The 11,838-nt window shown below is 65.3% G+C and overlaps 1 protein-coding gene and 2 non-coding genes across 3 annotated transcripts in view; 1 reads left to right on the forward strand and 2 right to left on the reverse strand.

The window, feature by feature from the left end:
• Positions 1-667: 667 nt before the first annotated feature.
• On the reverse strand, positions 668-739 carry TRNAC-GCA. Its single transcript has one exon. It is a non-coding gene; the product is annotated as a tRNA-Cys (tRNA).
• Positions 740-2,146: 1,407 nt separating this feature from the next.
• On the forward strand, positions 2,147-2,237 carry TRNAI-UAU. The gene is given in 2 exon segments: positions 2,147-2,184; positions 2,202-2,237. It is a non-coding gene; the product is annotated as a tRNA-Ile (tRNA).
• Positions 2,238-3,540: 1,303 nt separating this feature from the next.
• The window catches only part of CACNB1 (calcium voltage-gated channel auxiliary subunit beta 1), a gene marked incomplete at its 5' end in the record, with an annotated part of 9,082 nt that continues 784 nt past the window's right edge, over positions 3,541-11,838 (reverse strand). Inside the window, 13 exons of the mRNA XM_042891685.1 lie at positions 3,541-5,370; positions 6,273-6,458; positions 7,129-7,224; positions 7,315-7,466; positions 7,800-7,808; positions 8,129-8,238; positions 8,556-8,614; positions 8,696-8,776; positions 9,666-9,811; positions 10,158-10,234; positions 10,311-10,447; positions 10,621-10,743; positions 10,860-10,979. Of these exons, the coding sequence (XP_042747619.1) occupies positions 4,999-5,370; positions 6,273-6,458; positions 7,129-7,224; positions 7,315-7,466; positions 7,800-7,808; positions 8,129-8,238; positions 8,556-8,614; positions 8,696-8,776; positions 9,666-9,811; positions 10,158-10,234; positions 10,311-10,447; positions 10,621-10,743; positions 10,860-10,979 (1,668 nt within the window). The remainder of the gene's footprint in view (positions 5,371-6,272; positions 6,459-7,128; positions 7,225-7,314; positions 7,467-7,799; positions 7,809-8,128; positions 8,239-8,555; positions 8,615-8,695; positions 8,777-9,665; positions 9,812-10,157; positions 10,235-10,310; positions 10,448-10,620; positions 10,744-10,859; positions 10,980-11,838) is intronic.

Here is an 11,838-nt window from a genome sequence, read left to right on the forward strand (position 1 = left end):
AGCGGAGCCGGGGGTGGAGCCGAGGGGTGGTGCCGGGGGTGGGGATGGGGCCGGAGGCAGAGCCCGAGCCGGGGGGTGCTGGGCCCGGTTCTGCCGGCGCTGTGCCCTCATCCCTCGAACGGCATCCTCTCATCTCACGTGCAGCGATCCCTCATCCCGCCTGCAGTCACCCTTCGCCCCACGGGCGGTTCCTCCTCACCGGCATCCCGTTGCTCCAAGGCTGCTCACCGCAGCCCCGGGCTCCCGCAAACCCCCCCGGGCCGGCACGGCTGTGCGGAGCAGCCCGGACCCCCGGGAAGAGCAGCGGGTCTTCACCCCAAAAACGCGCAACCCACACCCTGAGACCTTCCGGGGGCGGCTTTGGGGTCCTGGCCGAGGGGCGGGGGCAGCGGCAGAGCCCCGCATCTCATCCCCACCGCCGTGGTGAGACTCATGAAGGTGACGAACGGCACCGATGCTGCAATTAACTAATGAGTCGAACTCGTGCCGCCCGTCCCGGTGCCCGCTGCCCTCTCCCGGAGGCATTTCTGTGCAGGGACAGCGGGATGAGAGCGGGCACTGCGCGACCACCGCTCAACTACTGCTGGTGGGGGGGAAGAAGGGAGATAAAAGGGGTCCAAAAAGGAAGAAACCCTCACACGAAAAAAAAGAAGAAAAAAAAAAAATGAGGGGGCACCCGGATTTGAACCGGGGACCTCTTGATCTGCAGTCAAATGCTCTACCACTGAGCTATACCCCCTCTACTGGAGAACGGCGTTGGGGCGCTCAGGGATGTGCGTGGGCTGCGCTGCGCCGGCGGCAGGGCGCGATGCGGGTGCGGGTTTGCACGCATCCTTATACACCCTTGCACATTCTTGCATACCCTTGCACACCTTTGCACACGCACACATGCCCTCTTTTCTGCGCGGCTCCAGCAGTGCTGCCCTTACTGCAGATGGGGACCCGTCCCCAACCCTCAGTGGGAGCGCAGCGGGTGCAATTTCGAGGCAGCAGCGAAGCGGAGCCGAATCCCGGAGCCGTGGTGGAGCCGTGCGCGGCCGGGAGGAGCGCCGGACCTTCCTCCCCCCCGGGACTGTTGAGGGGGGGATTAACCGGAGCCAGCGGGGGGCAGATGGGGGAGTACGGACATGAGGATGACGGGTCAATATTTGCAACCTGAGCCGCTGTGCAAACACGCTGGGGCGGGATGGGGGGGGGGGGGGGGGGGGGCCGGCGCCCCCCCGGGGGGCGCGGCCGGTGGGATCAGCTCTGCGCGCCGCGGCCCGGGGTCCCCCGAGGGCGTCAGCCGTCAGCGTCTGTGGGGGGTGGGGGGGGGGGACTGAGGCCTCGGGTAGAGAGAAGGGGACCATGAGGAGGACGGACGGCCCGACGTGTCCACGAGTCCGATGGAGCGGGTCGGGGGCAGCGCAGCCCGCGGCAGCCCGGCGATACGGCCCGGCAATGCCTGCAGCACCAGCGGAGCCCGTCTGGGGTTTGCTGGTGAGATGAGAGCCGGGCAGCGGACACCTCGTTAGCAGAGCTGTTAGGGAAGGTGCAAAGCTCGTCACCTCCGTGGGCGCTGGGGGGGCTGCACCGAGCGCAGGGAGTAGCGCGGCGCCGGAGCCAGACTGCTCCGAGGGGGCGGTTTGCTTTGGGGCTGTGGCACCCGGCGAGGGGAAGGCTGCAATTACGTTAATCCCTTAAACCCTGATTGCCTCCTCCTTCCCCATTAGGCGTGCAAACACACGGAGCAGCGGGGGGCAGCGGGGTCCGCGGGCTACAAATAGGCAGCGCCCACCGGGAGCCCCTCAGTGCCACCGCCGTCAGCGTCATGCAGCCGTTCCCGGCGCTCCTCTGCCTCCTCGCCGCGCTTCTGCCCGCAGCCGCCGCGCACCTCTGGGCATGGATGTACGCTCTGCCCCAACACCCGCCCGACAGAGCAGCGCTGGGCAGAAGCGCCGGGCCGGGGGGCAGCGCGGAGGAGGTGAGCGGGGGGGGATGAAGGGGAAACGCAGAAGCAACGCAGGAAGGATGGAGGGATGCGGGAAGGATGGACGGGGGGAGAGGGACGGGGGGGGATGGATGGGGGGGGATGGATGGGGGGCTGGATGGGGGGGATGCGGGGTCGGGGCGGGAGGGGGCGCGGGCGCGGCGGGCGGCAGCGGGCGCTCCAGTGGCGCAATCGGTCAGCGCGCGGTACTTATAGGGCAGTACGCGGAGCAATGCCGAGGTTGTGAGTTCGAGCCTCACCTGGAGCAGGAATTTTACGGGCTGCCAGAGTGACGCAGGGACCCTCGGCCCCAAAATAACCATCAGCTGTGCGGCGGGCCTTACGCTCGGGGTTTTCTTTTCCTGCGAGAAAACCGCGTAGAACGGCAGTGCCCTTCTTCCAGGGATGAGTCCCTGTGAGCCAGCAGCCCCTTGAAGCCCCCTGACACTCGAGGCTCCCAAATCGTCATCCTGAACAGCCCCGGCTCCAGTGCCTGGGGAATTGGGGTGGGGGACGGACAGACAGGCACACAGAGCCCAAACCCAATCCCACCCTGTGCTGCCCTCCCATTTCTGACCCATCCCAGAGGTGGGGATGGATCCGGGCCTCCCTGACCCCTCTTCTCTTCTTCCAATGCAGGCGATGCCGTGCGGCCCCACCAGCCCTTGTGCCCACGGACACTTCTGTGACGAACACTTCGGGCTGTGCCTGCCCACACGGCCTGCTGGGCAGTACTGCCGCCGTGACACACACTGCGCCCACGGCCTCCTCTGCACCTTTGGGAAGTGCCAGCAGCCCGTGCCCGACGGGCAGGAGGGTGAGCAGCAGACGGGGGTGGGCAGCCCCATAACCACAACCCCGAGAACAGAGGGATGTGATGGAGGTTGGGTTGGGACCGGGATTCATCGCAACCCCTGCTGCAACACGCATGAGGCTGAGCAACTTTTGGGCCCATTGCACCTGCATGGGGCTGGGGGATTTCAACACGTAACCCCTCTCTTTGTTGTTCCCTCCCCACTCAAAGGAGCACGGTGCCAGCAGGATGAGGACTGCGGGCCGGGTGGCTGCTGTGCACGGCGGCACGGCGAGATGCTGTGCCAGCAACGGCTGGAGCTGGGGCAGAGCTGTCATGTGCCCCCCGGGGGTCTGGCCTTCAGCATCAACCAGGTGTGCCCCTGCCAGGCTGGGTTGGTGTGCCGAGCATCGCCTCCACCACGAGAGTGAGTACGGGCCCTCAGCAGCCCCGTGGGGAAGGGACTGATGGCCCCACGGCCTGAGGGGGGGCTCAGAGCAGGGACTGATGTCCTGTGTCTCCCTGCAGGAAAGCAATTGAGTATTGGCCAGAGAAGAGCGAGTGGAGGTGCCGGCAGCCCTGAGCCAGCAGCGCTGTATTTATTCCCTGTAAATAGCATGTACAGCCCCATTGCAGGACGCGTCCCTCCCCAAAAGCCAGGCAGGTCCTGGCCGCTCCCAACCCCCTCCAGGAGATGCTGCAGTCACTGCAGAGCAGAGCCGTGCTTGGTCTCGGCCCCCCACCCTCCTTGTGCACCCCCACCAGGCGCAGCCGCGGGGAGATGTCACCGAAATGTTTATTACAAAGAACCAAGCGAGCGGGGCGAGTCCCCCCACACACCAAGGAGAATAAATAAATAAAATACACTTTGTCGGGGTCTTTAAATAAAGTTTGTGGGATGACATAAATATGGGACGTCCCTCTGCCCTTTAGGAGGGCTGGGGAGGGGGGGGGGGGCCCAGCTGCTCGGCCCCGGTGGGGGCAAGCACCGGGGCAGGTGGGTCTCAAAGCACTTGGCAGGCAGTGACACCGAGTTCCCCCCAGCAAAAAAGGGGAAACTGAGGCACACAACGGGCGGAGGCGTTTTGGCAGCGGCAGAGCTGAGCACCCCGGAGCCCCCCCCAGCCCAGGCTGGCAAGGCTGGTGGTGTGGGTAAGGCAGCGACCCCAGGGCCACCCCAGCATCGCCCCAAGGTGGGGGGCGAGAGGTGAGCCCAGCCCCACTGCGAGGGTCGGCTATGGGGTGTTCCCACCCCAGTGCTGCGACCTTCATGGGGGCACAGGGATAAGGGACACCCCAGGGTGGGCACAGGTGAAGGCAGTGCCCTGGGGAGCTGGGGTGGGGGACAGACAGACAGGCACACAGACGGACAGACACAGCTGGATGGGGAAAGAGCAGACAGAGGGGGTGGCACAGAGGGGGTTTGGCAGGGGCCAGGGCCTGGTGCTGCTCGGTGTGTTCCCATGGTCCCAGGGAAAGGGGGGGGGGGTGAGGGTAGCACAGGACCCCCCCGGGACCTGCTGGGCACTGTGGCAGGCCAGGACTGGGGCAGCTGTTAGCACATGTTAGACACCCTCCCCCCAGTTGGCTCAGACTTTCCCCCCCCCCACCAAAAACAGGCAAAATCCTCCCCCACTCCAATGCAAACACATGCAAAAACCATGCCCCCCCCCTCCCCAGGCAGGCAGCACCCAGTGGGCACCCCAAAACCCTGCACACACAGCACACGCATGCACCCCTCCCACAGCTGTGGGGCAGGCACTAGCTGGGGAGGGGACAGCTGGCGGGGAACCCCTCCACCACCAGCTCAGGGGTCCCCCTGCAGCAGGGTGGCAAAGAGCACCATGGAGAAGCGGGTGCACCCTGGGGAGGGGGCTGCAGGCAGCAGGCAAGGGCTGGGTATTGGAGAGAGCGCAAGCCCCCCTCCCTGTGCCATAGGGGATGGGGATACGCCAGCCACTGGCACGTCCCCTTTGGTCACTCGCTCTCCCTGTGGGACAGAAAAGGCCCGAGGCACCGCAGGATGCTGGGGGGCCTGCGGTGGGAGGGAGAAGCCCCCCTTAACACCAAGAGTGGGGTGAGGGACACCCCATGGCACAGCTGAACAGGCTTTGGGCACGTGGCCTGCAAAGACAAGCAGCTGAGTGCAACCCCTGGCCCCAAAGCCAGCACTGGGGCTGGGGAAAAGAGGGGTTGGGGGGGGGGGGGGCCATCCCTGCCTACATCCCCCCTCACCCTAGCGGATGTAAACCTCCTGTCCCCAGCCCTCTGTGTCACTCTGGTCCAGACCCAAAGGTTCCGGCGGCTCTGGGCAGTAGCGGTCGTGGCCCTTGGCACGTCCCCGCGGTCCCCGGCCCCGCTCCTCATCCCACGCACCGCGGGGACCCGGGGGGGGCCGGGGGTCCTCCTCACCGGGATCGGTCTCGACGTCCATGCAAGAGTTGCCGGGTTCTGTGCAGGCTGAATCCCGGCTGCCGGGGGTCTCCGAGTCGAAGGTGTCCTGGCGGGACAGGCGGCGGGGGGGGGCCAAACGGGCAGGCGGTGGGATGGGCCCCCCCTCCCGGACGTTCCCCTCGCCCGGCGGCTCCCCGTGCACCAGGTATGGAGCCTGGTTGGGAGAAGCAACCACACCGTGCAAGGACAGATGGAGGGGTTGGGGGGGGGGGGGGGGGTTGTTAGCTGCACACCGCGGGGCCTGGTGAGTAGGGGGAGTGCATGCGCTCCCACCCCAGCCCAGCCTGCACACTCCGTGCCATGCAGTCCAGATGTGGGTCTCATCCAGCACCGGGGCGGCGCCCAGGCGGGGCGGCCCCCCCCACCAGGGCAGGTCCAGAGCAGTGGGAGGGCATGGAGGGGAACGGAGCAGGGAGGCGGTGGGGTCAGGGTTGGTGCAGAGCAGCACCCTGATTGCTGAAGGAATTAGCGACAGACAACACAGGACACGCGTCCTTCCTCTGCCTGATGCCCTGGGGGGGCTGTGGGCCCCCCTCGGCTTGGACACAGCCTCTACTGCTGGACCCAGGGGGGTCAGGGGTGTCCGGGGGGCTCAGCCCCCCCCAGGAACTCCCATAAGCCCTCGTTGTAACCCAGGAGATCTCTGCAGGGCTGAGAGACCCCAACCCCAGGGGGCAGATCCCAAAGGGGGGCCCTGATCCAGGGAGAGCAGAACCTCACCGCAGCGGGATGGCCCCAAACCCGGGGTGGGGAGCAGATCCTGGGGTAGGGGGGGGAGGATCGACTTCAGGGGCACGGGGATGGCATCAACCACGGAGCAGGGAGCGCATCCCCAGAGGAGGGGGCAACCCCAGGGAGGCGGCTGTTCCCCGGGGCGTCCCCAGAACCCAAGGCTGTCCCTGATCCTTGGGGGTGTCCCCGATCCCCGGGGGGAGGTCCCACGGGCGCCCCGCCGCCATCTCACAGCGCGTGCTCCTCCTGGGGGCTGGGGGTGGCGTCGGCGCCCCCGCGGCCCCAGAAGCCCAGGTTCCTGCGCAGGGAGGTGAGCACCTGTACCTGCAGGTTGGAGACGGGAGCGGGGCTGGCGGCCAGAGCGGCCGTGGCCATGGTGCGGTTGAGCAGCGGGTTGGGGGGGTTGCTGCTGGGGGGGTGCGTCGCCTTCCAGTAGGCCTCCAGGTACTCGGCCAGGTGCTCGCAGGCCTCCTCCAGCTGGTTCTCGTCCAGCACGATGTCAAACATCTCCTGGGGGGAGGAAACTGCGGTGGGGTGGAGCTTATGGACATGGAGCCCAGGGGCCAGGATGGCGGGAGGAGCATCGGCCACGAGGGCGGACTGCTGGCGTTAATGGGGTGGGGGGTGGAGCCTATGGCACGCGGGGGTGGAGCCTATGGATGCAAATAAGGAGAAGGGCGGAGCTTGCACACATGGGGGTGGGACCTATGTGCCCATATAAGGTAGTGGATAGAGCCTATGGCACGTGGGGAGGAGCCCTCATACCCATATAAGGTTGTGGGCAGGGCATGTGTACAAAATAAGGTGGTGGGCGGAGTCTGCAGCATGCAGAGGCGCGTTCTATGTATCCATATAAGGTAATGGGTGGGGCCGGCATACCCAAATAAGGTGCTGGACAGAGGCTATGACATGCGGGGGTGGAGCCGATGTAACCAAATATGGTGGTGGGCGGAGCCTCCAGCATTCGGTGGGAGGAGCCTACATAACCCAATATGGTGGTGGGTGGAGCCTCCATCACTCGGTGGGAGGAGCCTACATAACCTAATATGGTGGTGGGTGGAGCCCGGGGCCAGGACAGGTGGAATCTATGCACGGAGACGGTGGTGGGAGGGGCTTCTGCCGGAAGGGGCGGAGCCAAAGGCCGCAGGGTGGTGGCAGGGGTTGGGTTGGGGACACTCACAGGCGGGCACTGTGCCAGCTTGTCGGAGGCCACCATCTGCACGTTGAGGTGCTTGGCCTGGGACTTGCCCCGAGACTTCACCAACCGCTGCAGCACCTGGAGCAGGAGAGACGGCGGTGTGGGGCGGGGGGCACAAGAACCTCGGCCCCATCGCTGCCACCTGCCCGCCCCATGGCCCCCACTCACCTTTGGGGAGGCGATTTTGATGTAGACGATGATGGGTGCCAGGGAGGTCTTGGCCAGCTGGGCCGGGTGGTTGATGGTGTCAGCATCCAAAGCCACCAGCTGCAGGGTCCGGGCCAGCTCAAAGATGCGCTCCGTCTCACTCTGCACCTCAGCTGCCAGAGTGGGGGGACAGAGGGAGTCACAAGGGCATGGAGACAGCAAAGGGGGGCTGCGGGGACGGCTGCTGGAAATGGGGCGTGGGGAGCGGGACAGGGCCAGAAGAGGCTCAGCCACACCAGCAGCACCCCAGTCCCACGGATGGGAGGCAGTGGGCTCCCAGTGCTGGGGGAGGAAGGACTGAGACCCCCCAGACACATGCATTGGGTGGGTGCCTGCAGAGGCTGCACTCAGACCCTGCAGTAGAGCACAATTGGGGGCACAGGGAACCTCGGGGCTGCATCCCCTGCTGTCTCCCACCCCGCGCTACCCGAGAACAGGCTACATACCCAAGATATCTGTATCAGGAGCAGGGGAGGAAGGAAGCGGTGCAGAGGGAAGGAACCCCAAATGGGAAAGGAGGAAAAAAAAGAAGAAAAAAAAAAGAGAGAGAGAAGGTAAAAGGGAGGAGGGGAAGAGAGACTGAATCAAACCGACAGTGGGAGCACGAGTCCCAGATGCCCTTCGTCCCATGCACTCATCGCCCCACAGAGCGGAGGGGGCTGTGCAGGAAGGAGGGACACGCTGAGCATCCCAGGAGGGAGGGGACAGGAGCAGGAGGCTGCTGGGCTGATACAGATGGGAGCTTGGGGTGGCCGAGGCGCTGCACCCGCCTTACCCAGGCTGGAGCGTGTGCTGGAGCGCTCGATGATGGTGTGTTTGCTGGGGTTGTTCAGCACAGAGCGCTTGGCGAGGGAGATGTCAGCCGTCACCCGCGTGATGGAGATCCTGTGAGAAGGACACAGGCTGGCGGGGGTCCAAACACCCCCCCCCATCAAACACCTGCTCCCCTCCTCCCACCCCAAAAGCATCAGGCTGAAGTGGAGCCTCCTTCTCCTTGAGGGCAGATCCCACTCAAACCAGGGGGTCTCCATAGAGCTAAGAGTCCTTCGTGGGACTTAGAGGTCCCCTGTGGGGTAAGGGGCCCTCTTGTGAGATTTAGGGCTTCCCACGTGCTTGAGGGTTCCTCCATGGCTTAAGGGCCCCCCCACGGGGTTGAGTGCCCCTCGCCAAGGGGCGCAAGGCCCCGCCACCCCCTGCCTCACCTGCCATCAAAGCGATGCTTCAAGAAATCGAACAGTGCTTTCTGCATCATATCTGTCACCTGCAGGAGGGGAGGAGGAGGGCATGGGGTCTTCTGTGTGTCCCCCCCACCCTGGGGTCCCCTCCCAGCCCCGCTCCTCACCTCGTAGCCCTTCAACGATGGCCCCACCAGGATGATGGGCCGCATGGAGGGAACCACATCGTAGGGCGGCACGTGCTCAGCCTGCAGGGCAGCATCGGGGGTCAGGGGGCTCACGCTGGGCCGGGGGGCACAGCAGGAGCCCAGGGTGATGCCAAGGGACGGGGAGGCCCCAGAAATGGCAGCAAAACCTATTTCCCCCTCCTCCCCTGCCCCAAACCCAGGGGTCCTGACGCTACTCACCGATTTCTGCTTCTGCTTCGCTACGTCCCGAGGCGCCGGGGCGGGCAGGGGGAGACAAACAAGGCATGCGTGTTACTGTGGGAGGGGGATTCAGGCCCCAAACTGGGCTGGGGGGGTTAACAGGAAGCCCAGGGGGGGCACAGCTCCAATAGCAAAGGGAGATTGTGCCGGTGGAGCTCATTCTGTATGAATGCTGCCCTACTCTTGATTAGCATTGGGGTGTGAGCAGGGGCTCCGCGAGGCTTTGGGTGGGGAGCAGCACCTCAGCACCCCCCTACCCACGCCGTGGTTGCACCCGAGCCCCCCAGCACCGTGCCCAGTTTGGGGGGGGGTAGGAATGTTCCACTCTCATTTGCGGGGGAGACAAACACAGCTGTGCCACACACCATGCGCACACAGGGGGCCCTGGGGGGGGGGGGGGGGCAAGGGGGGCACGGGCCGATCCATCCCATGGATCAGGGGGCACACAGCCATGGACTGAGCCACCCCATGGACCGTGGGGGGATGCAGCCACGGAACGATCCATCCACAGACCATGGGGGGGATACAGCCAACGGAACGATCCATCCCATGGATGACAGAGGGCTACATCCATGGAATGATCCATCCTCTGGATCACAGGGGAGAGCAGCTATGGACCGATCCACCCCACGGTGCCCCCGCAGCCCCCAGCAGTGTTAGGGCAGGCAGGGTGCAGCAGGCAGGCGTGGGCCAGATTGGGCTCTGTTACCTTCCTAAAGAAGGGGATGCGCTTGGAGTGGGCGGGGGGGGTGGTGACACTGCTCACACTACTCTTAGGGGAGCAGTGGGTCTCCGCAGCCTCCTCCTCCTCTAACTCATCGGGCTCAAAGGCAAAGCTATGTGTGTCCAGGGCACCTGGGGACACGCCGGGGCCGGAGGGGAGAGAAGAACAGTGATAACGCTGGTGAAAGGGGGGAATGGATGGGAGCAGGGGGGGACGAAGAGTGCAGGGACCCAGGGCTGGGAGGGCACCCCATGCGCTCTGATTTGGATGTAAGCATGAGTGTGCAATGTGGGGCTGCTACTTTGGTCCCACACGGGGACCAAGGGGGCTGCATGTCCCTCCCGGTGCTGGGAAGGTAGCGGGGAGGATCCAGCTGCAGGAGGGGCATTGGGAGGGGCGTCCAGTCCCCAGCAGGACAAGGCCCCCCTCCATGGCCTGGGCCAGCCCTGCTCCCCATGGGAACCCAGACATCCTTACCACTGGCCGGAGGGGTGGGCCTGCGTGTCCCCGTCACCACATCACCAAGGCTGGAGCTGGAGTTGTCACCTGATTTGCTGGGAGAGGAGAAGCAGAGAGGGGTAAGCATGGGGCTGTGTGAAGGTTCCAGGGGCTGGAGAGGGTGGGAAGAACCTGGAGCTCAGTCGGTTCTGCCTCATCTTCTGCTCCTGCAGCAGCCGCATGTTCTCCAGTTTGACAGGGCTGGGGATGAAGCCGACCTCGCAGCCTTCCTTCACCAGCCGCCCAATCCACCAGTCGTTGTTGTACTTCTGCACCGGGGGACGAACACAGAAAGCACCTCAAAGCCTGCAAATGGACGGCGCACAGCAGCCCCACACGCTGCCACCCTCAGCCCCATGCCCTGCCGTCCCCCACCCCCAAGCCCCTGCCACTCGCGCCCTCCCCTCCTGCTCTGCTCCCCTCCACAACTCCAGACCCTCACCTCCTTGATGTGTAAGAAGTCTTTGGGCTCGAAGCAGATGGCCATGCCCTGCACAGGCACATCATCATTGGCCGATGGGTTGTAGCCAACATTCGTCCGGACAGCAAACGCTACCGGCTTCGTCTGCAGGTGGGAAGGGATGAGTGGGGGGCAGCATCCCCCCTCAAACCCCACAGCGAGAGCCAATGCCCCGTGATGAGGCTCCCAGTGCCGAGGGTCCCAATTCCCCCTAATCCCACCTTGGCTTTCTCCAGCTGTGCCAGCGCCTGGCGCTCAGCCTCTTTGCGCAGCGCCTCGCGGTCCTCCTCCAGGGACACATCCGAGTCCGAGGGGCGGCTGGTGTAGGACTCAGCTGAGCCCTGCGATGGTGGGGAGGATGCTCAGCCCCAGCCCCACGCTGAGCAGCCCCAGCCCCGGCAGGCAACCATCCCCGCAGCATCGAGGCATCCCCAAAATCCCGCACAGTGGTGCCCACCCAAGGGACAGCCCTATGGCTGAGTTCCCAGAGGACCCCATGCGTTGCCCCCAGCCTGTGCCTCAGTTTCCCCTGAGCCAGGGGGGCCGTGCCGGGGTTACAGCAGGCCGAGTGCCGGCACAGCTGTTCCCATTGCTCCGGCACGGAACGTGACACCCCGCTCCCGTCCTGCTGTCAGCCGGCTCCAGGCCTCTCGTTAAACTGAGGGAGATGAGGACCCCCCCAGAGCCGGCAGCGCCCCGGCCGTCCCCCAACTCAGCACCAAGCTGGGGGAAGTGCAATAGTGCCAGCTCTGCTCCAGCCACCCAGGGGTCCTGCAGCAATGGGGCTGCACGGCAATGGGGGGCTGGGGGTCACCCCAGGACAAGGCTGCAGCTGGGGCCTCTGCTCACCCCCCACGGCCCCTCACCTCACCCTGTGCTGCAGTTAGAGCCACAGAGGGGGTGGTGGGGAGACCCCCAGGGCTGTGACCCCCATAGGAACAGCAGAGGCACCAACCCTGCAGGGTGCTGTTCCCCACCCGGCTCCTCTGTAACCCCCACATTGAGGCAGCCCCCACCCTTCCCACAGAGCAGGGCAGCCCCTTCCCAAACACCTTTGCACAGACATTACCACCGTCCATGGGGCAGCAGCCCTGCGGGAAACCCTCCCCCCCAAAAAAATCCACAGGGGCAGAAATCAGTCAGCCCTTCTCTGAGCCATTTCTCAAGGGAACGTCGCAGTCTGGGGTCGAGGGGGGGGGG

Source organism: Lagopus leucura, unplaced genomic scaffold (genome assembly GCF_019238085.1).
Source record: "Lagopus leucura isolate 7727_CA_CO unplaced genomic scaffold, USGS_WTPT01 259-5_obj-0_obj, whole genome shotgun sequence".
NCBI lineage: Eukaryota > Metazoa > Chordata > Aves > Galliformes > Phasianidae > Lagopus > Lagopus leucura.